Consider the following 26,376-nt stretch of genomic DNA (forward strand, 5'->3'; position numbering starts at 1 on the left):
GTACCTTAATTGGTGAATGTGGCAATAAATGTGGACTAAACGTGGTCACAGGGAGAACGTGCAGACTCCACACAGGCAGCAGCTGAGAACAGGATCGGACCCAGTTCCTTCATAAACAAAGTGCTGGATTAACTCAGCAGGCTCATCGCCTATGGATGTTCTCCAGAGATGCTGCCTTACCCACTGAGTTACTCCAACACTTTCAGATTCAGATTCAATTTTAATTGTCATTGTCAGTGTACAGTGCAGAGACAACGAAATGCATTGTGTTTCTTAAGAAGGAACTGCAGATGCTGGAAAATCTAAGGTAGACAAAAATGCTGGAGAAACACAGCAGGTGAGGCAGCATCTATGGAGCGAAGGGAATAGGCACAAAAATGCTGGAGAAACACAGCAGGTGAGGCAGCATCTATGGAGCGAAGGGAATAGGCACAAAAATGCTGGAGAAACACAGCAGGTGAGGCAGCATCTATGGAGCGAAGGGAATAGGCACAAAAATGCTGGAGAAACTCAGCGGGTGAGGCAGCATCTATGGAGCGAAGAAAATAGGCAACGTTTCGGGTCGAGACCCTTCTTCAGACTGAAACGTCGCCTATTTCCTTCGCTCCATAGATGCTGCCTCACCCGCTGAGTTTCTCCAGCATTTTTGTCTACCTTTGTGTTTCTTTCCATGGACCAGTGTCTGCAGTTCGGTTTATCTACAATCATAAAGCTGCTTTAAACTGAGGATGAAATCACAGTGAAAACTCTCAGATGGCACCATTTTAATACAAAAATAAATGACGGCACATTGGCATAAATATTGTAAAATACTTACAGTTAAAATGGCATTGATTGCAATCATGAATATCTTCAAACAAATGAAAATAGTACGGTAATACGATTCCCCATGTTCAGCTTTCACGCTCTAATTTGAAAAAAAAGGAAAATAGTAAAAGATCACATTTTATTCATGTACAGAGCATGCTTTGGAAATTAGGTTCTGTGCCTAATCTAATCCATCCTTATACAATTACATCATACAGAAGGGCAGCATAGTGGTGCAGCGGTAGTGTTGCTGCCTCATTACAGAGCCAGGGTCCTGGGTTCGATCCTGACCATGGGTGCTGTCTGTACAGGGTTTGTATATTCTCCCTGTGACTGAGAAACTTTGCTCCACTCAACTTAAAGCTCTACTCAACTTAAAGACTGGCCAGGGTGTCAGCTTGCTCGATGGCAAGTGGGCCCCTGATGAAGTGGGCCCCCTATATCAAGTGGGTCCCTGATGAAGTGGGCCCCCTATATCAAGTGGGCCCCTGATGAAGTGGGCCCCCTTTGTCTCCTGGCAACCAATATTTTTAGACCCAGTCCGCCACTGCCGCCATGTGATAGTCTTTGATATCTCCACCCTAGGAATGGTATCCTTTCCTCATTGTCCTGTTATCATATTCAGCTTGCACCAAATTTTAGATATAAAGAACTTCTTGAATCTTGAATCTGTTGGAATCTTGAGCAAACACAACAAATGCTGAAGTAACAGCGGGCCAAGCAGCGTCTCTTGGAGAACATGGACAGACTATATTTCTAGTCGGGACCTTCTTCAGACACTACATTTTACAGCACAGCCTGAAGAAAGGTCCCGACCCGAGAGGTACAATTGAAAATAGACAATAGACAATAGGTGCAGGAATAGACCATTCGGCCCTTCGAGCCAGCACTGCCATTCAATGTGATCATGTTCAAGAAGGAACTGCAGATGCTGCAATTTTGTCTACCTTCAATGTGATCATGGCTGATCATTCCAAATCAGTACCCCGTTCCTGCCTTCCATGTTCTTCAGTGATGCTGCCTGACCCACTCAGTTACTCCAGTATTTTGTGTCTTCTATCACCAAATATATATATTTTTAAATAGGGGGTATTAAGAATGCAGGTTTTAAAAGTAAAGAGGTAAATAAATTAATTAACGACCCTTTTCGACCCGAAACATCATCCATTCCTTTTCTCCAGAGATGTTGCCTGTCCCACTGAGTTACTCCAGCATTTCTGTGTCTATGTTTGATGTAAACCAGCAGCTCCTTGTGTAAGAAAGAATCGAATTGCTGGAGTAACTCAGCGGATCTCTGAAGAAGGGCCTCGACCCGAAACGTCGCCCATTCCTTCTCTCCAGAGATGCTGCCTCACCCGCTGAGTTACTCCAGCATTTTGTGTCTATCTGCAGCTACTTCTTACACGCAAGTTATAGTGTCACTTGGTCCCAAGCAGATTGCATGTTGTGTGCTAGTGGGTTGTAATTTTGTCTGGGGGGTACTCACAGGTGGAGGTTGAAGCTGGGGCTGGGGTGGATGAGGCTGAGGTTGAGGTTGAGGATGAGGTTGAGGATGATGAGGAGGAGAAGGTTGAAGAGACTGAGGTTGGGGCTGAGGCTGATGAGATTGAGGTTGAGGATGATGATGAGGTTGAGCTTGAGGCTCTTGAGACTGACGATGTTGGGGTTGAGGTTGAGGTTGAGGTTGAGGTTGAGGCTGAGGTTGAGACTGAGGAGGCCAAGGATGAGGTTGAGGTTGAGGCTGAGGTTGAGGCTGAGGCTGAGGCTGAGGCTGAGGATGAGGATGAGGTTGATGAGACTGACGATGTTGGGTTTGAGGATGAGGTTGAGGTTGAGGCTGAGGCTGAGGTTGAGGCTGAGGAAGCAGAGGCTGAAGCTGAGGTACAGGTAGAGGCTGAAGCTGATGAGGCTGAGTTTCAGGATGACGCTGAGATTGAGGTTGATGAGGCTGAGGTTGAGGCTGAGGTGGTTGAAGTTTAGATTCCGGTTGAGGTTGAGTTTGACGCTGAGGAGGTTGAGGTTGAGGCTGAGCTTGAGGCTGATGAGGCTTTGGTTGACGCCAATGAGGTTCAGGCTGAGGTTGAGGAGCTTGAGGTTCAGGCTGAGGTTGAGGTCGAGATTGAGGAGGCTGAGGGGGTTCAAGTCGAGGTTGAGTGTGAGGTTGAGGCTGAGGAGCTTGAGGTTCAGGCTGAGGTTGAGGTCGAGATTGAGGAGGCTGAGGGGGTTCAAGTCGAGGTTGAGTGTGAGGTTGAGGCTGAGGAGCTTGAGGTTCAGGCTGAGGTTGAGGTCGAGATTGAGGAGGCTGAGGGGGTTCAAGTCGAGGTTGAGTGTGAGGTTGAGGAGGCTGAGGAGCTTGAGGTTCAGGCTGAGATTGAGGCTCAGATTGAGGAGGTTGAGTTTCAGGCTGAGGTTGAGGTTGAGGAGCTTGAGGTTCAGGCTTAGGTTGAGGCCGAGATTGAGGAGGTTGAGGGGGTTCAAGTCGAGGTTGAGTGTGAGGTTGAGGCTGAGGAGCTTGAGGTTCAGGCTGAGATTGAGGCTCAGATTGAGGAGGTTGAGTTTCAGGCTGAGATTGAGGTTGAGGAGCTTGAGGTTCAGGCTTAGGTTGAGGCCGAGATTGAGGAGGTTGAGGGGGTTCAAGTCGAGGTTGAGTGTGAGGTTGAGGCTGAGGAGGTTGAGGTTCAGGCTGAGGTTGAGGCTCAGATTGAGGCCGAGATTGAGGAGGTTGAGGTTCAGGCTGAGGTTGAGGTCGAGATTGAGGAGGCTGAGGGGGTTCAAGTCGAGGTTGAGTGTGAGGTTGAGGCTGAGGATGTTGAGGTTCAGGCTGGGGCTGAGGCTCAGATTGAGGCCGAGATTGAGTCCGAGATTGAGGCCGAGATTGAGGCCGAGATTGAGGAGGTTGAGGTTCAGGCTGAGGTTGAGGTTGAGGCAGAGATTGGGAATGAGGTTGTGGCTGCGATTGAGGAGGTTGAGGTTGAGGTTGAGGCTCAGGCTGAGGAGGTTGAGGGGGTTCGGGTTCAGGTTGAGGAGGCAGATCCACTGCCATTGCGTTGCAGGGCGGGGGAGTTACTGGAACAGAACCCGCAACCGGTTCAAAACGGGATGGCACGGACCTTGGCCCCGCCCACCGCCATATGACCCCGCCCCTTCCACACAGACCCCGCCCCTTCAATCACAGACCCCGCCCATTCAACACAGACCCCGCCCCTCCACACACTCCCACCCCTTCAACCCAGACCCCGCCCCGCCTCCCAAGCCCCGCCCCCTCCACCCAGACCCCGCCCCCCACCAGACCCCGCCCCCTCCACACAGACCCCGCCCCTTCAATCACAGACCCCGCCCCCTCCACCAGACCCCGCCCTTCCACACACTCCCACCCCTTCAACCCAGACCCCGCCCCGCCTCCCAAGCCCCGCCCCCTCCACCAGACCCCGCCCCCTCCACCAGACCCCGCCCCTCCACACACTCCCACCCCTTCAACCCAGACCCCGCCCCCTCCACCCACACCCCGCCCCCTCCACCCACACCCCGCCCCCTCCACCCAGACCCCGCCCCCTCCACCCACACCCCGCCCCCTCCACCCAGACCCCGCCCCCTCCACCCAGACCCCGCCCCCTCCACCCACACCCCGCCCCCTCCACCAGACCCCGCCCCCTCCACCCACACCCTGACACTGCTAATCTTGTGTTAGAAGCAACTGCAGATGCTGGTTTAAGCCAAAAGCCAAATGTTTTATTATTAATGTTTAATGTTTTATGTGTCATTCCTAACTATCACTGTAGGTCATGTTGTCACGAGTGGAGCACCAAGGCAAACTCCTTGTATGTGAATACTTGGCCAATAAACTTATTCATTCATTCATTCATTCTGTTGTGCTGCTGCAAGCAAGAATTTATTTATTCGGTTTATGGACATGTGACAATAAAACACTTTTGACTCTCTTGACTCTTGTAATGCAGATAATCATTTATTACTCAAATATAATTTTGGAATGATAGCAGAATACAGAAAATGTACTAATAAAAATACATGGCAATAATCTGAATTGTATAATGTCGTTTTGTATTTAATATTATGTAGCTGAAGATCAATTTCTTGAGTGAAACAAAATGATGACCATTTAATGGATTAATTAGTATGATATTGGAAGTTTAGTTGAGAGATACAGCAAGGAAACAGGCCCACCGAGTCCGAGTCAACCAGCGATCCCCGCACATTAACCCTATCCTACTCTAGGGACAATGTTTACGTTTATACCAAGCCAATTAAGCTACAAACCAGTAGGTCTTTGGAGTGTGGTGGGAAAACAAAGTTCTCGGAGAAAACCATCGCAGGTCACGGGGAGAACGTACAAACTCCGTACAGACAAGCAGCCGTAGCCAGGATCGAACCTGGGTCTCTGTAAGGCAGCAACTCTACCGCTGTGCCACTGTGCTACCCAGCAGTTCAGCCAGAAATGTTTTTACATCAGGCACCAACTTCCCACCACTGCCAATGTGATCTCTGCATCGTAAGTCATGTCTTAATGTGACCTGCTGATGCCGTGCAGCATAAGAGGAATTTGTACCCAGTTGTTCTGGGGGTAGTCATCTGTGGCACGCGTGGGATGACAAGGTCTACCTCATGGAAGACAAGATTGGGATGGCTGCGATGTTGGTGAATTATTTATCTTCTTCCTTTCAGGCAACCCAATCTCCTGACTCCACCAATCCTCCAAGGTCCCACCTCCATATCATTTCAGTAACCATCTTACCTACATGTGATCTACAGCCTGGCTCCTCCGTTCTATTCTGCCACTCTGCTCTTCCCATCTCCAAATCCTTTCAACCAAATGCCAAAGGGCTGCTCTCAAATTCTATCCTCATCCATCCTTCTCCCCACATTAATGCTGTTGACATCTCCAGCCTTCGGAATTGCTGGTCTTATTCCAATTTTCAGTTGTTAAGGGTTGCAATTAGTCCCATGACTGGTCACCCACACATCCACCTGAACTTGCCCCTGAAACTTGAAATGAAGAGACTGGCAAAGAGTCCCTCGACCCAAAACGTCACCCATTCCTTCTCTCCAGAGATGCTGCCTGTCCTGCTGAGTTAAGGGCCTGTCCCACTTTCACGACCTCTGCCGAGTTTGCCCTTGACTCATACTCGCAGCATGGTCGTCACAAGGTCGTAGGAGGTCGTAGGTGGGTCGTAGCAGGTTGTAATGCTCGTCGTAGGTACTCGTGGCAACAAGCAGGTCGGGGCGCTTTTTCAACATAATTAAATGTCCACGAGTAAAAAAGGTTGTGAATTGGGTCGTGAAAGTGGGACAGGCCCTTTACTGCAGCTTTTTGTGTCTACCAAAGAGTCATAGAATCGTGCAGCATGGAAACAGGCTCTTCGGCCAAACTTGCCCCTACCAACCAAGATGACCCATCTACACTGGTCCCACCCGCCTGCGTTTGGCCCATATCCCTCTAAACCTACCCTATCCATGTACCTGTCCAAATGCCTTTTAAGTGGTGTTATAGTACCTGCCTCAAAACATTTGAATGCAAATGGTGTACAAAAAATGTATATTTATGGTGATCTGCAGTAGATTAAGAAACGAGACAGTGAATTAATTTATTGTTGGTTAAGTGGTGGAAATGATGAAATGATAGTAATAAGCAGCCACATTTCTGCCTCACTCATGCCCTTTGTGCATGCTACATGTTGATAGTGATGAAAAATATTTCATTTATTAGCAATAACCTCTCTTTACTTAAGTTCAATTTATAGAAGGACACTTATGATGAATAAAATGGTGTTACAAGCACGGGCTTCCCCATCTTCATGCAACACTTGACTGTTTCTTGATTTCACAGTACATTATCATGGATGAAGCCATTGCTCCGATCTGTAAAATGGGAAGAAAAAGATACAATTATTCAAAGAATGCTTAGGTTAAAGAATGCACATTTTGTTTTACTTATGGAGAAGGGGAAAAGATTTAATAGGAATCTGAGGGGTAACTTTTTCACACAAAGCATGGTGGGTGTATGGAACAAGCTGAAAGAGGAGGTAGTTGATGCAGGGACTATCCCAACATTAAAGGAACAGTTAGACAGATACATGGATAGGACAGGTTTGGAAGTCGAGGTTGAGTGTGAGGTTGAGGAGGCTGAGGGCATGTTGGCCGGTGTGGGCAAGTTGGGCTGAAGGGCACTGCATCACTCTAGGGCTCGATGACCCTAATGAAGAAAACCTATACGTTATTGGCTTGGGAATAGCTTCACCACCAATTCTGTGTTTGATGTCAGGCCTGAAATGTATAACGGGTTTCATACTAATTTTTCTCACGGCAACAAGATTGGCAGCTTATTTTTATAAACAAAATATTTAACGGTGACCCAAGAAACTGCAGATGATGGAATCTTGTGCAAACAACAAAGCGCTGGAGGAACTCAGCGGATAAGGCAGCATCTGTGAGAGAATGGGACCATTCTTCAGACTGAAGAAGTGTCTCGACCCGAAACGTCACCTATTCCTTTTCTCTAGAGATGCTGTCTGACCCACTGAGTTACTCCAGCTTTTTTGTGTCTACCCTCTATAGATGCTGCCTGACTCGTCGAGTTGCTCCAGTACTTTTGTATTTCCTTCAGTTATTGAATGTTGTCAAATTGTGGATATTATAATGAGTGTGAATATTAAACGTGTGAGAAATCTGTTTTGCCTTTCACTAATAATTTTCCTTCAGGTTGATCCTATCAACTAATTTAATTATTGGACATGTAATGCATTACCTCGAGCACGCCAATTGCCACGGCAACTATCCCAAGTATCATAGTGTTACTCTTTAAAAATTTCAGGAATACCGGATAGCAACCCTGGAAAAAACAAAGACACAGTTTCAGTTCATTGACTCTATTTTCTTAGAGTCATAGTCATACAGTGTGGAAACAGGCCCTTCGGCCCAACTTGCCCATACTGGCCAACATGTCCCAGCTACACTAACTAGTCCCACCTGCCTGTGTTTGGTCCATACAGTGTGGAAACAGGCCCTTCGGCCCAACTTGCCCATACTGGCCAACATGTCCCATCTCCACTAACTAGTCCCACCTGCCTGTGTTTGGTCCATACAGTGTGGAAACAGGCCCTTCGGCCCAACATGCCCATACTGGCCAACATGTCCCAGCTACACTAACTAGTCCCGCCTGCCTGTGTTTGGTCCATACATTGTGGAAACAGGCCCTTCGGCCCAACTTGTCCATACTGGCCAACATGTCCCAGCTACACTAACTAGTCCCACCTGCCTGTGTTTGGTCCATACCGTGTGGAAACAGGCCTTTCGGCCCAACGTCCATACTGGCCAACATGTTCCAGCTACACTACCTAGTCCCACCTGCCTGTGTTTGGTCCATACATTGTGGAAACAGGCCCTTCGGCCCAACTTGTCCATACTGGCCAACATGTTCCAGCTACACTAACTAGTCCCACCTCCAAGTGTTTGGTCCATATCCCTCCAAACACAGCATGTCCTATCCATGTACCTGCCTAACTGTTTCTTAAACGTTGGGATAGTCCCTGCCTCAACTACCTCCTCTGGCAGCTCGTTCCATACACCCACCACCCGTTGCTAGTCATTGTCAATTAGGGCTGAAGGGCCTGTTTCCATACTGAATGACTCAATGACTCTGTTACATTGATTTTATTGGTGATAACACCTCGGCTTTTCACCAACTGAGCCTTTATGGATAACCTTGTAAAAGATGTAATTATCTACAGCATTTAGTTATACATACATTACCTGCGATAGAGTGGGCAATATGCAAGGAACGTTGAATAGTTTCACTGGGCAGCATTCATCAGGATAGTGTTGGTTGGTATTGAAGAAATATGAGTCTGTAAAGTCGGTGTGGCCATGGATTCCGCAACATTTGAACTGGAAAAAGTAAGTCATGAAATAATTAGTTTATCAAAAGATTATTGCAACATTAGAATTCAAGTTTCTAAAGAAGCATCAGGTTCTAGTTGTAAGAATTCTACAGTTTCTGTTTTCATTAAGCAATAATTCCAGTTGTACTTTGCAATCAAATGATAGAGAGTTCCTGACCCGAAACGTCATCTGCCCATTCCTTCCACAGATGCTGCCTGACCCATTGAGTTCTTCCAGCATTTTGTGTTTTGCTCAAGATTCCAGCATCTGTAGTTCCCTGTGTCTCCTATGATAAAGGTGTTTCTTCATGCAGCAAGCGTGTGTGGTATTGTGGGGTGGGAGATTGCAACCTTCACGTGGTCCGCCCAGTTCCGACTAATGCAATCAACGCGACGTTCACAAATGGAAAATCAAATACCTTAGGCTGTGCACGCCCCACTAAATTGTGTGTATGTCTAGGAATTGTCTTTGTTTGTATGGCTGTGGAAACGGAATTTCGTTTGAGCCTCACTGAGGCTCAAATGACAATAAATTGTATTGTATTGTATTGTAAGAAGAAGTGTGGTATTGTGAAGATAGACACAAAAAGCTGGGGTAATTCAACGGGTCAGGCAGCATCTCTGGAGAAAAGGAATGGGTGACATTTCGGGTTGAGACCCTTCTTCAGACTGAGAATCAAGGGAAAGAGAAATGGTAGACATTGAGGTAGAGAGATATAGAACTAATTAATGAAAGATATGCAAAAAAAGTAACGATAATAAAGAAAACAGGCCATTGTTGAACTTTGAACTTTGAACTTTGATTGTTGGCTGTGGTCTAGGTGAGAATGAGATACAGGCAATGACTCAACAAGACGGCTTTGAAGCTAGTCCTATGATTTTGGTAGGGGAGGGATGGGGTGAGAGGGGATTACTTGACGTTAGAGAAATCGATATTCATACTGTAGTCAGGGCAATACACATTCCATTTATGAAATGTCTTCCCATGCAAAATAAACAAATGCCTAAGCTCAGTTTGTGTGAGTTTTGAGTCAAAACTAAATTTCAATGCTGAAAATCTGAAATATGAAATATAATGCCTCCCAGAGACACCTTTGAAGTGCACACTTAGGGCCTGTCCCACGTTCCGATGTTACTCACGAATTCTCCCGAGTTTTCCCCTTGATTCAAACTCGGAGAATGTCCATAGCAAGTCCGTAGGAGTCCATAGCAAATCCGTAGATATATCGTAGCGGCTCGTTATGCCAGCCTTAGGTACTCGGGGCATCAGGTAAGTCGGGACGTTTTTTCCAGCAGGTCAAAAAAGTCCAGGAGTAAAAAGATAGTCGGGAGGAGGAGGAGTTCGTAGATCACAGAAATCTTGATTTTTTTTTTAAGGTTCGTTCAACTCGGCAGAGGACTCAGGAAACTGGGACAAGCCCTTAAGAGAGATGTTCAGTCCCTCCAGCCCTCTATCTTATTTTACAGCATTAACAGTCTTGTCCAATTTTTAGTTCAATTTCAAGATATGGCGCGGCAACAGGCCCTTCGGCCCACCGAGTTCGTGCCGACCAGCGATCCCACCAGCACTATCCTACACATGATGGTCAATTTACAAACAAAGCCAATTAACCTACAAACCTGCCGTCTTTGGAAACCGGGACATCCAGGGAAAACCCATGCGGTCACATGGAGAACGTATAGACTCTGTACAGACAGCGCCCGTAGTCAGGATCGAACCGGTGTCTCTGGCGCTGTAAGGCAGCAGCTCTGCCGCCGCGCCACCGTGCCACATCCGTGGAGGCAGAGGGATGGGGTTGGCCTTTCAGGTTGAGATCCCGAAGGATAGAGGCAGGAAACATGTTCCCGGTGTTAGGGGATTCCAGAACCAGGGGCCACAGTTTAAGAATAAGGAGTAAGCCATTTAGAACGGAGACGAGGAAACACTTTTTCTCACAGAGAGTGGTGAGTCTGTGGAATTCTCTGCCTCAGAGGGCGGTGGAGGCAGGTTCTCTGGATGCTTTCAAGAGGGAGCTTGATAGGGCTCTTAAAAATAGTGGAGTCAGGGGATATGGGGAGAAGGCAGGAACGGGGTACTGATTTGGGGATGATCAGCCATGATCACATTGAATGGCGGTGCTGGCTCGAAGGGCCAAATGGCCTACTCCTGCACCTACTGTCTAATGTCTATTGATTATTTTTTGGATCCATATGAAGGAAAAGGTCAGAGGGCCATCAGCCTACAAACTCGCACCAGAGCACCCGAGGCCACATGGTCACAGGAAGAAAGTGCAAACATCACACAGTCAGCACCTGAGGTCAGGATCGAACCAAGGTCTCTGGTGCCATGAGGCAGTAGGTCTACCAGCTGCGCCACTGTGCCACCCCATCCCCTTAGGTTTCCAGTATTGGCAGTATTTTGCTATTAGTAATGAAGTACAGTTTTCCCTTTTTGCATTATTTACCTGCTTCATCACCGCATCAAATGTTTCCGTCACTGCATCAGTGCGACCATAATCATTTTTAACAAAATTCATTAGCCAAGTATCAATGTAAGCCATGAAGATGTCAGCCTAGAAAACAGATAAAAATGATTCTCATCCGTAAAGTCAAAGCCGTATACATGATCACCACTTCCACTTCCACAGTATCTGCATTATAGAGATAATCACAACATTCATCTTGGTGAGCATTCACAAAAAGTGCGTTCCACGTGGTCAGGTCGGGGGGAAATCCCCCCCGCCACGGGTAACATGTAATCCCGTGCTACCTGCTCCATGGTCGGGTAGCCGAGACAGTCGCCTGAAAAATCACCTAAGTGGGACAGGCCATAAAGGAACGTATATTTAATTCTGATCCTGGACGTTGGTCCTAGCTAGACTCTCCCACTAGTGGAAATATCCTCTCCACATCCACTCTATCCAGGCCTTTCACTATTCGGTCAGTTTCAATGAGGTTCCCCTTCATCCTTCTAAACTCCAGCGGGTAGAGGCCCAGTGCCGTCAAACGCTCGTCATATGTTAACGCAATCATTCTTGGGATCACCTCCTCTGGATCCTCCCCAACAAACATTTTCTCATCAATGACAATGTATTTTATCCACTGTGTCACTTGGAGGATTGTATAGTTTAGTTTGGTTTAGTTTAGAGATACAGCTAGGAAACAGGCCCTTCGGCCCACCGCGTCCACGCCGACCAGCGATCCCCGCACATTAACGCTATCCTACACACACTAGGGACAATTTACAATTATACCAAGCCAATTAACCTGCAAACCTGCACGTCTTTGGAGTGTGGGAAGAAACCGAAGATCTCGGAGAAATCGGGGAGATTGTACAAACTCTGTACAGACAGCATCCGTAGTCAGGATCGAACCCTGGTCTCTGGCGCTGCAAGGCAGTGGCTCTACCGCTGTGCCACCGTGCCACCATTTGCTTCATCGTCGCTTGAATCTCTTCAATGGATTTCCTTTCAATGCTAATATCATGTTAATCTCAGAGAATCTTTCATTTCAAAGAAACTTACCAAACTAGAAAATGCCAGAATAACCACGCCAGCCACGAGCTGAGCGAGGAAGATCACCAGAATTAACAGGAAAAACTGTAAGGAAAAATAACAAAAATCAACAATTCTGTCTCTTTTTGTGGAGTTACCATGGGAATTCAATACCATGAAAAGTAATTTTGTTTATACATTTTGTACATAAACTACAAATTTTAGCTGCAGGTCAACTGAAGCATTAAATCATTAAATCTGTAACAAAGATAGCTAAGTATTATTTTGCAATGAGAGCTTTGCCAAGTGTGAGTCATAAGACTTTTTGAGATACAGTGAGAAAACAGGCCCTTTGGCCCACTGGGACAGCACCGACCAGCGATCACCTCGTACACCAGCTCTATCTCACACGCTAACAACAATATTCAATTTTGCCAATGCCATTTAACCTACAATCCAGTGCGTCTTTGGAGTGTGGGAGGAAACCGGAGCATCCGGAGAAAATCCACGCGGTTATGGGGAGAACGTGCAAACTCCGTACAGACAGCACCCGTAGTCAGGATCGAACTAGGGGCTCTGGGGCTGGAAGGCAGTAACTCTACCGCTGCGCCAACGTGATACCATCAGTTCCACAACAGATGACGATTCAGTGCGGTGCTTTCCAGTTTGTGCCATTAAGCTGGAACGGGTGCAGAGAAGACTTGTTGGCAGGTCTCGAGGGCCTGGGCTAAAGGGCAGGTTGGGACTTTATTGCTGGGAATGCAGGAGGATGAGGGGTGATCTTACAGAGGTGTATAAGGTGATGAGGGAGAATGCGTGGAGTCTTGAGTCTTGGAGACATGGGTTTAAAGTGAGAAGAGAAAGATTTAATAGGAACCCAAGTATTTAGAGCAGATGCCTCAGAGCGCTCGAGACCCAGGTTCGATCCTGACCTCAGGTGCTGTACGCGTGGAGTTTACTCGTCCTCCCTGTGACCACGTGGATTATCTCCTGGTGCTGCGGTTTCCCCCCCATGTCCCTAAGACGTGCGGTTTTGTCGGTCTCATGATTCCAGCATGTGATCTTTTTTAACTTTCTGGAAATTTCAACAAATTATTCTGCTTCTCTTATTGACACCTCCTCCTCCTCATAGCGTGTCTATGTTTAGTTTGTAAATGTTATGTGGTTATTGAGCAGAGTGATCTCATCTTGTGTATACAGGGTAGAAGCACCATCTGTTGGCGAGCTTTACTTCCAAACTATAATACAGTGCAAAACGGGTGGCAAGGTGGCGCAGCGGTAGAGTTGCTGCCCCACAGCGCCAGAAACCCCGGTTCAATCCTGACTGCGGGTGCTGTCTGTATGGAGTTTGTACGTTCTCCCTTCGACCGCCTAGGTTCTCTCCGGGTGCTCCAGTTTCCTCCCACACTCCAAAGGCGTGCAGCTTTGTAGATTAATTGGCTTCAGTAAAAATTGCAAATTGTCCGTAGTGTGTAGGATAGTGCTCGGGCAGTGTGGTCATGTTATTACATTGTTGTTTAAAGGGCCTGCCCCACTTGGGCGTCATTTGCATGTAATTTACGCGACATCATTTACGCGTCACGACGCGCACGTGATGCGTGCATGGTGCGCATTACGCACGCATGGTGCGTGGTGACGTAGGCAGTGATGCACGGTCGCGCGCTGCGCACCAGGATTTTGGGATGTACAAAATCTTTGCACGCCATCTGCGTGACACGCAAATGACACCTAAGTGGGACAGGCCCTTTAGAGTGTAAATGTAACTTGAACTTGAAATTGAACTTGAAACTTTAGGAATAATTGTTTAGATAATTGGGTGATTTTGTATTATGGGGGTGGGCTTGTTTGGTATTATTTTGTATTGTATATATTCTTGCAATAATAGATTACATTTAATTTTATTCATAAACAAAAGACAGCAGCCGAGGACAGGATCGAACCCGGGACTCTGGCGCTGTGAGGCAGCAGCTCTACCAGCTGCGACACCTACTTGAAACAAATGAGGAAAGATTGAAAAGACTAGGCTTGTATTCACTGGAGTTTAGAAGGATGAGGGGGCATCTTATAGAAACATATAAAATTATAAAAGGACTGGACAAGCTAGATGCAGGAAAAATGTTCCCAATGTTGGGCGAGTCCAGAACCAGGGGCCACAGTCTTAGAATAAAGGGGAGGCCATTTAAGACTGAGGTGAGAAAAAACATTTTCACCCAGAGAGTTGTGAATTTGTGGAATTCCCTGCCACAGTGGGCAGTGGAGGCCAAGTCACTGGATGGATTTAAGAGAGAGTTAGATAGAGCTCTTGGGGCTAGTGGAATCAAGGGATATAGGGAGAAAGCAGGCACGGGTTATTGATTGGGGACGATCAGCCATGATCACAATGAATGGTGGCGCTGGCTCGAAGAGCCGAATGTCCTCCTCCTGCACCTATTTTTGTAAACCTCAACCCAGCAGATTTGGTGCATCTTGGCTTAACTGGAAAGCGAGTGTGGTCATCACGTTGTATGCTGGACCAAAACACCAGGATGGAAAGAGAAGAAGGGTTTACTCACTATCATAAGCATGCACTTGTTTTCTTTCATCGCTCCGCAGCATCCCAGGAAGCCGATGAGCATCAGGAAGGCACCAAGAGCGATGCACAGGTACCCTACATTGGCCACCACGTTCAGGGATGCAGACACCTTCTGCAGCAGCTCAAGGAACTTTCCACCATCCACTTTAATCCAGATTCCAATTCCCAAGATCGAACCACCTCCAAGCTGGAAAAGAATCATAGAGTCATACAGTGTGGAAACAGGCCCTTCGGCCCAACTTGCCCACACCAAGCCAACATGTCCCATCTACACTCGACCCACCTGCCTGCATTTGGTCCATTTCCCTCTAATCTGTCCTATCCACGTACCTGGGTTATGGGAGGAGACCAGAGCGCCCGGAGTAAACCCACGTGGTCACAGGGAGAATGGGCAAACTCCACACACCCAGCAACTGGTGTATGGGTGGTTGTTGGTTGGCATGGACTTGGTGGGCTGAAGGGCCTGTTTCCACACTGTGTCTCTAAACTGAACTAATTTAATTAATCTCTTGTATTGGCCCATTTGCATCGCTCACAGTAAGTCTGGGCATCAAACCTGTTTCTGTACGAGTCTGTGGTGTTTCACAGGCTACAGTGTTAAAAACTTCCATTAAAATATAAATCAGTTTACTTACAAAGATGATGAAATTAAAGGCGAACAGTATTATCTTCAAACATTTGTAGACAGACATCTTTTTCTTCGAGTGTTGGCTTATCTGTAAAGTAAAATGTAAAGATCATATTAATCCACATCATTAAAAAAAACATAAGTCGTCCTTGAGAGCTAAGGAACTGCAGGTGCTGGTTTACAGAAAAAGACACAAAGTGCTGGAGTGTCTTTTTTTCTGAGGTGTTGCCTCCATCATTTTGTGTCTTTGTAAGTCATTCTTTACTCTTAAAGTAACACATGAAATCCCCCCAGATCTCTCCTTCTTAGACTTATTAGATGGCATTGGCGTCATTAGGGGGCTCATTAATGATGTACTCATGATGACCAGTTAACTGCCAAGTTCCACTTACAAACAGGACTGTAAGAGATAATTACACCATTCGCAGTAATTATAAACACGTCATTAACTAAGTCAGGGAGGGAAATGCAAACTTGGTGTTCCATTTAAATTAATCCATGCTTATTATCATCTTGAGTGGTTTAGAAGGAATATAGTCTGCTTGCCTTCATCGGTCGAGGCATAAGAGTCAGGAAATTGTGTTCTGACTGTATAAAACATTGGTTCAGCCACATTTGTAATATTGTGTGCTGGTCACCTCATTACTGGGAGAGCTAGATAGGGCTCTTAAAGATAGCGGAGTCATGGGATATGGGGAGAAGGCAGGAACGGGGTACTGATTGGGGTGATGATCACGTTGAATGGCGGTGCTGGCTCGAAGGGCTAAATGGCCTCCTCCTGCACCTATTGTCTATTGGAAGGATTTTGAGGTTTTGGAGAGGGTGCAGACAGGATGTTGTCTGGGTCAAAGAGTATTAGCTCTAAGGATGGTGGTGGGGGTATGGAATGAGCTGCCAGAGGAGATGGTTGAGGCAGGTACAAGAAGAACGTTTAATAGATGCTTGGACAGGGACACGGATAGAACTGATTTAGAAGGATATATGGACCAAAAGTGGTCAAATGGGTCCAGCTTACCAGGGAATCACCACGGCACAGCAGTAGAGTTGCTGCCTCACAGCGCCAGAGACCTGGGTTTGATCCTGACCTCAGGTGCTGTCTGTATGGTTTGTACGTTCTCCCTGTGACCACGTGGGTTTTCTCCAGGTACTCCGGTTTCCTCCCACACCACAAAGACGCCTTGGGTGTGCTAGTTAATAGTCTTCGGTAAAATGGTCAATGGTCCTTAGTGTGTAGGATAGTGCTAGTCCGGGAGGGTGTCACTGTTTGGCACAGACTCGATGGGCCGAAGGGTCTGTTTCTGTGCTGTATTTCTAAAGTCTAAAGTCTTAGAAGGGGCATGTTGGTCGGCATGGATGCATTGGGCCGAAGGGCCTGTTTCTGTTCTGTATCTCTAAAGTCTAAAATCTTAGAAGGGGCATGTTGGTTGGCATGGATGCATTGGGCCGAAGGGCCTGTTTGACGCTATGATAGGGTGGACACATGGAGAAGGGTCTCGACCCGAAACATCCCCCATTCCTTCTAACCAGAGATGCTGCTCGTCCCACTGAGTTACACCAACATTTTGTGCCTATCTTTGGACAAACGGATTATTTTCTCTGAAGAAGCATCAAAGGCTGAGGGGAGACCTGATAGAAATATCTAAAAGTATAGGAGGCATAGCCAGGGTAGGCAGTCAAATCTGAAGAAGGGTTTCGGTCCGAAGCGTTGCCTATTTCCTTCGCTCCATAGATGCTGCTGCACCCGCTGAATTTCTCCAGCATTTTTGTCTACCTTAAATACAACATACAGTTGTCCACAACCATGGCTGTGTGGCAAAGTACAGATATAATATCTAATGCTATGTATTATTTCACCGCCTACGCTACTGTTGTTGGCTGAATCATGGGTGGGTGTTGAGTCAGTGCACATGAGAGAGGTAGAACACCTGATTAAGTCTTGCAGGAACAACAATCTCTTGTTAAACATCAACAAAACGGAGGCACTAATCGTTGAGGGGCCAGGCGCCAGGTTCTTGGGTGGGTCGGCAGTGGACAGCATTAGCAGCTTTAAATTCCTGGGCATTAACATCTCACCAGCACCACCGTCACAGTGGCACAGCGGTAGAGTTGCTGTCTAATGCCCCTGTCCCACTTAGGAAATCTGAACGGAAACCTCTGGAGACTTTGTGCCCCGCCCAAGGTTTCCGTGCGGTTCCCGGAGGTTTTTGTCAGTCTCCCTACCTGCTTCCACTACCTGCAACCTCCGGCAACCACCTGCAACCTCCGGGAACCACACGGAATCCTTGGGTGGGGTGCAAAGTCTCCAGAGGTTTCCGTTCAGGTTTCCTAAGTGGGACAGGGGCATTACAAAATGCAGCACCGGAGACTGCTTGAATACAATGTATTAGCCACTATTGGGTTAGGGAAATGTCTGTTATGTATGGGGGTTAATCGATACCTGTAATTGGATTGCTCACCATGTGGTTCGACCCATCGAGGTCCGGGGACCTATAAAAGTCCGCTGTCACGAGGCCCTGCGTCGATCCTCTGGGAGAGGGCTTGGGACTGCGTGACTTTCTGGAGTGTCTCTGTCTGAGCGAGGCTTAGAGGGCTTGAACAGGCAGATACGGGGATCGAACCCGCGGTGGAATAGCTACAGTAGTTGGACTGTGACGCGCTTTTGTTCAAATAAAATTTTGTTGTTTCAAGTGCTTGGTTCAGTGTCTTTACTGAAACTAGACTGGGGGAAGATCCAAAAATAAGCAATTTACAACTTGATGGGCCGAATGGCCTAATCCTGCTCTTATGTCTATGTTCCTCTGAATAAAACAGGGAGGACATAGAGCTAGGGTCCAGAGGAAGAGATTCTGAGGGGGATTTTGATCACTAAGAGAGGGGGTTAGCACGTGGAATGGGCTGCTGCAGAGAGTGTGGAAGGCTGACACTGGCAGCATTTGAGAGCTGTCTAGATGAGCACTTGAGTTACTCAGACGTTGAAGTCTATAGGCCATGTGCTGGGAGATGGAATGAATACAGATGGGTGCCCCACCACACAGTGTGGGTAGGACTGGCCGTAGGGCCTGTTCACAAGCTGTATGACTCTATAACGCAATAAACAGAAAACACTGGCAACACTCTACATATTGGGCAGCATCTGCGGAAAGAGAAACGGTTAAGGTTTCACTACCTGATATTTATTTGCATTGCTGAATGAAAAGAATATTTGTCAGGACATCAGCGGTAGAGTTAAGGGCCTGTCCCACTTTCACGAGGTTATTCACAAATTCTCCTGAGTTTTCCCTTTGATTCAAGCTCGTGGAATGTTCATAACGAGTCCTTAGGAGGTCATGGGAGTTCGTAGATATATCGTAGCAGCTCGTTATGCCAGCCCAATAACGGCTCGTGGCATCAGGTAAGTCGGGACGTTTTTTCCAGCCCAATAAAAACTTTTTCCAGCCCAATACAACTTTTTACTTGTAAGGAGGGCATCGAAATAGTAGTGGGAATTCGTAGACATACTCGTAGGAGTTCGTGAACATAGTCGTGGAAGGTCGTAGGAGTTCGTAGATTACCATGATCTTGATTTAGGTCCTTTCAACTCGGCAGAGGTTTTGAATTAAGTCGTGAAAGTGGGACAGGCCCCTTTACTGCCTTACAGCGCCAGAGACCTGGGTTCGATCCTGACTACGGGTGCTTGTCTTCTACGGAGGTTGGACGTTCTCCTGGTGACCTGCGTGGGTTTTGCCCGAGATCTGAGGATTGTGGGTTCATTGGCTTGGTATAAGTGTAAATTGTCCCTAGCGTGTGTAGGATAGTGTTTAATGGCCCTGTCCCACTTAGGAAACCTGAACGGAAACCTCTGGAGACTTTGCGCCCCACCCAAGGTTTCCGTGCGCTTCCCGGAGGTTTTTGTCAGTCTCCCTACCTGCTTCCACTACCTGCAACCTCCGGCAACCACCTGCAACCTCCGGAAACCGCACGGAAACCTTGGGTGGGGCGCAAAGTCTCCAGAGGTTTCCATTCAGGTTGTGAATGGTAAGTGGGACAGGGGCATAACTGTGTGCGGGGATCGCTGGTCATTACAGACTCCGTGGGCCTAAGTGCCTATTTCCGCGCTGTTTCTCTAAATCTCAACCTGAAACTAAAACTTCTAATTCATACCTTGTAAAAAAACTTCACGTCCCTTTTAAATGGGAAAATTGCTTTGAATTTTAAATGCATCTTATTTGAATGCAGCTCCATAATATATCAACCTGCAGTATAATCGCAAGGGCAACTGGATCCAATTGAAATTGAACAAACAATGGTGTTATTTTAAATTATTTACATCCATGATGTTGATGAAGGATTAGATCCCAAAGGGTTTGATGCTTATCACATTTTACTGTAAGAAGTAGAACAGGCAAATTCTGTGGACGCTCTTTATTAACAACGCCCATTATTTCGAGAAAAAGAAGTCAATTAAATTAATAACTGATTTTTTCCAGTTCACAGTGAATTTTATGCACACATTCTCTTAAAACGACTGCATAAATTATGGTACACCAGGACACAGCTGTCTAATTACGCATTGTGCTTTGACATTAGGGATTTACTGGATAATTCACACTATGCGTTGTCACCAAGCTGTTATTCATTGAAAGGTTCTTCCCCTTGGTTCTGTGTGTCCTTCAAACCTACACCCAACTATTTTTAAATGGTAGCGACTGAGAGAGAATTATATTGGTCAAAAGGTGCTGGGGCCACTCAGCGGGTCAGGCAGCACGTCTGGAGAACATAGAAACATAGAAACATAGAAATTAGGTGCAGGAGTAGGCCATTCGGCCCTTCGAGCCTGCACCGCCATTCAATATGATCATGGCTGATCATCCAACTCAGTATCCCGTACCTGCCTTCTCTCCATACCCTCTGATCCCCTTAGCCACAAGGGCCACATCTAACTCCCTCTTAAATATAGCCAATGAACTGGCCTCGACTACCCTCTGTGGCAGAGAGTTCCAGAGATTCACCACTGTCTGTGTGAAAAAAGTTCTTCTCATCTCGGTTTTAAAGGATTTCCCCATTATCCTTAAGCTGTGACCCCTTGTCCTGGACTTCCCCAACATCGGGAGCAATCTTCCTGCATCTAGCCTGTCCAACCCCTTAAGAATTTTGTAAGTTTCTATAAGATCCCCTCTCAATCTCCTAAATTCTAGAGAGTATAAACCAAGTCTATCCAGTCTTTCTTCATAAGACAGTCCTGACATCCCAGGAATCAGTCTGGTGAACCTTCTCTGCACTCCCTCTATGGCAATAATGTCCTTCCTCAGATTTGGAGACCAAAACTGTACGCAATACTCCAGGTGTGGTCTCACCAAGACCCTGTACAACTGCAGTAGAACCTCCCTGCTCCTATACTCAAATCCTTTTGCTATGAAAGCTAACATTCCATTCGCTTTCTTCACTGCCTGCTGCACCTGCATGCCCACTTTCAATGACTGGTGTACCATGACACCCAGGTCTCGCTGCATCTCCCCTTTTCCTAGTCGGCCACCATTTAGATAATAGTCTGCTTTCCTGTTTTTGCCACCAAAATGGATAACCTCACATTTATCCACATTATACTGCATCTGCCAAACATTTGCCCACTCACCCAGCCTATCCAAGTCACATGAGGTGGGTGACGTTTTGTGTCGGGACTCTTCTACGGACCATATTCTCCAGAAATGCTGCCTGACCCGCTGAGTACTCCAGCACTTTGGGTTGGCAGGGTGGGGCAGCTGGTAGAGTTGCTGCCTCACAGCGTAAGAGACCCGGGTTCCATCCTGCCATTGGGTGCTGTCTGGACCGGAGTTTGTACGCTCTGCCTGTGACACGCGTGGGTTTTCTCCAGGTGCTCCGGTTTCCTCCCACACTCCAAAGACGTACAGGTTTGTAGGTTAATTGGTTTTGGTAAAAGCCAATTTTAAATGTGTCTACCGTGCAGTTTACACAAAAAACTCACAGTGACCTTAGGCTTTACTTTTGACTTCAGACTTTAGAGATACAGCATGGAAACAGGCCCTTCGCCCCATCAAGTCCATGCTGACCAGTGATCACCCATACACTAGCACTATCCTACACTGTCTACAATTTTTACTGAAGTCAATTAATCTACAAACCTGTACACCTTTGCAGTGTGGGAGGAAACCAGAGCAACTGGAGAAAACACAAGCAGGTCACAGGGAGAGTGTACAAACTCTGTTCAGACAGCGCCCGTTGTCAGGATCGAACCCGGGTCTCTGGCGAACATGAGATAAGTGACTGTGAGGCAACAACTCTACAAGCTGTGCCACCATGCCGCCCCTGAAGTGCTGGAGTAACTCAGAGGGTCAGGCAGCATTTCTGGAGAACATGATCCATGCAAGAGTCCCAACTCGAAACGCCACCTGTCCATGTTCTCCAGAAATGCTGCCTGACCCGCTGAGTTACTCCAGCACCTTGTGACTTATTTAATTCCCCCTCAGTTGCCACCATCTTGCTTCATACCTAACCAGCTGAGACTCTGATTTTATAGGTGGCAGGTATCCTCGTTAACTTGCTCCTACTTGCTTTTTTATTGCAGGTGAACTGACAAGGTGATTTAGAAGGCAAGACTAGGAAAATGTGGCATCGTTTCATTAGGCCCTTTTCACCGCAGTGGGACCCTTTGAAATCTCAATGCTTAATTATAGGGTCGACCTGCACCCAATAACGCTGCATATCTTCCAGGAGCTAGAAGTTAACATTTACATTTCCTCCCGCAATATCAACATAATTACAAATCAGAAAGGTCAACTTCCTTTCAAAGGAACCAGAGTGTGTTTGCTCCAATCATTCGGCGCTGCCACTTGGAGTAAAAAAATCTCAATTAACATTTAAATATAGAGACTGTCAAATTGGCTCAGGACTTAATGAAAGGTTAATCTTAGAGAGTCTAGGTAATCTTTATGCAGTATTCAGTAACTGAAACATTACATCCTAATGTTATAATTTATTTCCTACACCCATCAGGTTATTAAACTCGACAACCTCCAAATAGCCTCTGTACTACATAGGCTTGTGGGCATTGGTTTTATATTTTTGCACTATTATTGTATGTATGTATGTATGTATGTATGTATGTATGTATGTATGTATGTATGTATGTATGTATGTATGTATGTATGTATGTATGTATGTATGCATGCATGCATGTATGTATGTATGTATGTATGTATGTATGTATGTATGTATGCATGTATGTATGCCTGTATGCATGTATGTATGTATGTATGTATGTATGTATGTATGCCTGTATGTATGTATGTATGTATGTATGTATGTATGTATGTATGTATGTATGTATGTATGTATATATATATAGAGTCATAGAGTGATACAGTGTGCAAACCGGCTCTTCGCCCCAACTTGCCCACACCGGCCAACAATATCCCAGCTGCCTGCGTTTGGTCCATATCCCTCCAAAGCTGTCCTATCCATGTACCTGTCTAACTGTTTCTTATACGTTGGGATAGTCCCAGCCTCAACTACCTCCTCCGGCAGCTTGTTCCATACACCCATCACCCTTTGTGTGAAATATATATGGAAGAATATATGTTTATGCATAATGCTGTGAGTGTGTATATATATATTATGTGAATAGACACAAAATGCTGGAGTAAATGTCGAAGGGCCTTGACCCGAAACGTCACCATTCCTTCTCTCCAGAGATGCTGCCTGTCCCGCTGAGTTACTCCAGCATTTTGTGTTTACCTTCGATATAAACCAGCCTCTTCAGTTCTTTCCTACACATATACATTTGTGTTTATGTGTATTAGAATATATAAGTATATATATATATATATTGTGTGTGTGTGTATATATATACACACACACAAACACACACACACAAATATATATATATATATATATATACTTATATATTATATTTATATTCTCACACACACACACAAGTACACACACACATAAACACACATATATAAAAACTGATTTTTTAAAATTAACTATATTGTTTACAGATTATTATGTTTACATATTCCGTTGTGCTGCTGCAAGTAAGAATTTCATTGTTCTGTTTGGGACATATGACAATAAAACACTCTTGACTCTTAAAATGCCACTAATATTTCTCTTCACCTACTAAGAGGATGGCCCAGTGGCATAGCTGGTAGTTCCGCTGCCTCACAGCACCCAACACCCGGGTTTGATCCTGACCTCGGGTGCTGCCTGTGTGGAGTTTGCACGTTTTCCTTGTGCCTGCATAGATTTCCTCCGGGTGCTCCGGTTTCCTCCCACTTTCCAAAGACGTGCAGGTTTGTCGGTTAATTGCCCCTAGTGTGCGGGGAGCGGATGACAAAGTGGGAATAATATGGAACTATTGTGAAAGGGTGATCGATGGTCGGCGTTGAATCAGTGGGTCGAAGAGCCAATTTACATGCTGTATCTCTAAACTGAAAACTGCCTTGATTACTTTCACAAACAATTACGTTGGGAAGGGGAGAATTAGGGTTGAGAAGCCTTTATATAGTCCATGAAACCGCTGCTGATCTGAGGACCTGACATCATGCATAACATTTTCCCTAATAACATTAGTTAACACGTGTTGTCAAGCTGGAAAGGGTGCGGAGAAGATTTATGAGCATGTTGCCAGGACTCGAGGGCCTGAGATACAGAGGAAGGTTGAGCAGTTAGGAATAAAGGGCCTGTCCCACTTTCCCGAGTTACTCACGAATTCTCCCGAGCTTTCTCCTTGATTCAAACTCGGAGATGCCAGCCGTAAGGACTCAGGGTTATTTTGTTTACTCGTGGACATTTTGCAACATGCTGAAAAAAACGTCCCGACTTACCCGATGCCCCGAGTACCTACAGCTGGCATTACGAGCTGCTACGAAATATCTACGGACCTCTACGGACTCACTACGGCCTTGCTATGGACATTCTACGGACATGGTCTAGGCATAAGCTCAGGGGCGACTGCGCCTTTGCGGTTGCTGCTCCTAGACTGTGGAACAGCTTCCCTCTTCCTATCAGAACTGCCCCCTCCATCAACTCTTTTAAGTCGAGACTTAAAACTCATCTTTACTCTCAAGCCTTTCTTGACGTCCTCTGGGGGAGGGCTATATGTATGTATTTATGTATGTACTTAATCTATGAACCACTGTTGTATAACATTAGTACCTCCGCCAATGTAAAGTATTTTGGTCAACGAGAGTTATTTTTAAATATGCTATAGAAATAAAAGTGCCTTGACTTGATTCTCCGAGTTTGAATCAAGGGGAAAACTTGGGAGAATTCGTGAGAACTCAGGAAAGTGGGACAGGCCCTTTAGGAGTGTAGGATCTTATAGAATTGTACGGAATCATGAGAGGAATAGATCGGGTAAACGCACAGAGTCTTTTGCCCAGAGTAGGGGAAAATCAAGAAGCAGAGGATATAGGTTTAAGGTGAGGTGGGAAAGAGTTTTGTGTCTACCACTGAGTAACTCCATCTTCATTGTAATCTGGAATCTGCAGTTCCTTCCTACAGATTTGGGAGGCAATGGTTGAAAATGGATCTGCTCCATCTATAATTAATGTTTCCAAACCATCTTGGAAATCTGTTCGAATATAAAACCTGATTAAGTAGAATTAAATCTGCAATCTCAATAAATTGAAACATTGGAAATCTCAAGTATTGCAATTAATAAGAATGCATCTCGCAGGAATCTATTCAGCCCCCAAAAAATATTGCATCCTCGTGTTAAGGAGAAGAAAACTGTCACAAGCAGATTGCTTACCTGAAGGAATAAAATTGGCTAATCTCCGCAAATCCAAAGGTGAGCTGCTTTCCCCCCTCGGTTACAGACCAAGAATGGTGCCTCTATATTCAGTCTGACACCCGCTCTTCAAAAACAGGAGACGTGTTGGTTTGGATGCCGGAAGGAACGTTGCTTTTTGTACTCGTACAAATGCCCAAGTGTAATCTGTGATGTTTCACCTGATCTCATCCACTCTCACCCTCCATCCCATGGGGGAGAGCTTTGCTGGAGCTTTGCATGTTCACTTTGCATTAAGCTTTGCAATTCTTTTGTCCACCATCTAATGCACAAAGGATAAATTGTCATCCTCAACATTGAAGGCCTTGACAAAGCTATTTTTGAATTTGCAAAAATGATATTTTGCAAGATAACGTTTGCCCTGCTGCAAATGTTTGCTCCAGGAGGTGTTCACAGAACAAAGGCTGTGGTGGATGTGTTGCCTTGTTTGGTGATTGTTGTCCTGGTTCATTGCTTTATTGTTCTCATGTTTACCGAGGTGCAGTGAAAAACTTTGTTTTGCATGCTACCCAAACAGATCAGATAATACTGTACACAAATATAATCAAGCCAAACTCAAAGGCAATAGGTAGAGCAAAGGGAAAGATCCCGGGAGCGGAAGAGACTACAAAAAGTAGTAAACACTGCCCAGTCCATCATCGGCTCTGACCTCCCTACCATCGAGGGGATCTATCGCAGTCGCTGCCTCAAAAAGGCTGGCAGCATCATCAAGGATCCACACCACCAGTAAAAAAGGTTGTGAATTAGGTCGTGAAAGTGGAACAGGCCCTTTAGTGTGCGGGGATCGCTGGTCGGGGCGGGTTCGGTGGGCCGAAGGGCCTGTTTCACTAAACTAAATTAATAACGGAGTGGAAGAAGCTGTTCATAGAAACATAGAAAATAGGTGCAGGAGTAGGCCATTCGGCCCCTCTATGCCATTCAATGTGATCATGCTTGGGATTTTGCTTGGGAATGCAGGTTTGATGTTGAACCATTCTTGACAGAGACGACAATTCCTTAATACTTTGCTTGTATAAAAGAACATTAAAATAATGGGAACCGCTATTCACCAGATCGGGATCAGAGGAGGGAGAGAGAGAACTCCTTTGGCAAACGGGTGCTTGTGCCTTGTGCCAGCATCGAGCACCTTCACTCAAATATCCCAGAGGATGTCTTCAGACTTTTCAAATCACCAGAACAATTTGTCTTATTTATTAATGCAATCTATGTTG

The 26,376-nt window shown here is 46.0% G+C and overlaps 1 protein-coding gene across 1 annotated transcript; it reads right to left on the reverse strand.

Moving 5' to 3' along the window:
• Positions 1–6,285: 6,285 nt before the first annotated feature.
• On the reverse strand, positions 6,286–25,368 carry LOC116991966 (tetraspanin-1-like). Its single transcript, XM_033050981.1, has 8 exons — positions 25,127–25,368; positions 15,380–15,460; positions 14,725–14,931; positions 12,203–12,277; positions 11,144–11,251; positions 8,572–8,706; positions 7,568–7,651; positions 6,286–6,681 (listed from the first exon to the last, which is right to left on the reverse strand). The coding sequence occupies exons 2-8, from the start codon at positions 15,434–15,436 to the stop codon at positions 6,616–6,618; spliced, it is 732 nt and encodes a 243-aa protein (XP_032906872.1). The 5' UTR covers positions 15,437–15,460; positions 25,127–25,368; the 3' UTR covers positions 6,286–6,615.
• Between the last annotated feature and the right edge of the window lie 1,008 nt (positions 25,369–26,376).

Source organism: Amblyraja radiata, chromosome 35 (genome assembly GCF_010909765.2).
Source record: "Amblyraja radiata isolate CabotCenter1 chromosome 35, sAmbRad1.1.pri, whole genome shotgun sequence".
NCBI classification, from domain to species: Eukaryota; Metazoa; Chordata; class Chondrichthyes; order Rajiformes; family Rajidae; genus Amblyraja; species Amblyraja radiata.

Coding starts and splice junctions, on each gene's coding strand:
- LOC116991966 (XM_033050981.1), bottom strand. CDS start 15,436: ATGTCTGTCTACAAATGTTTGAAGATAATACTGTTCGCCTTTAATTTC. Junction 7,652..8,571: donor TATTGCCCACTCTATCGCAG/GTAATGTATGTA, acceptor TGTTTTTTCCAG/GGTTGCTATCCGGTATTCCT. Junction 6,682..7,567: donor TGGCAATTGGCGTGCTCGAG/GTAATGCATTAC, acceptor CCCATTTTACAG/ATCGGAGCAATGGCTTCATC.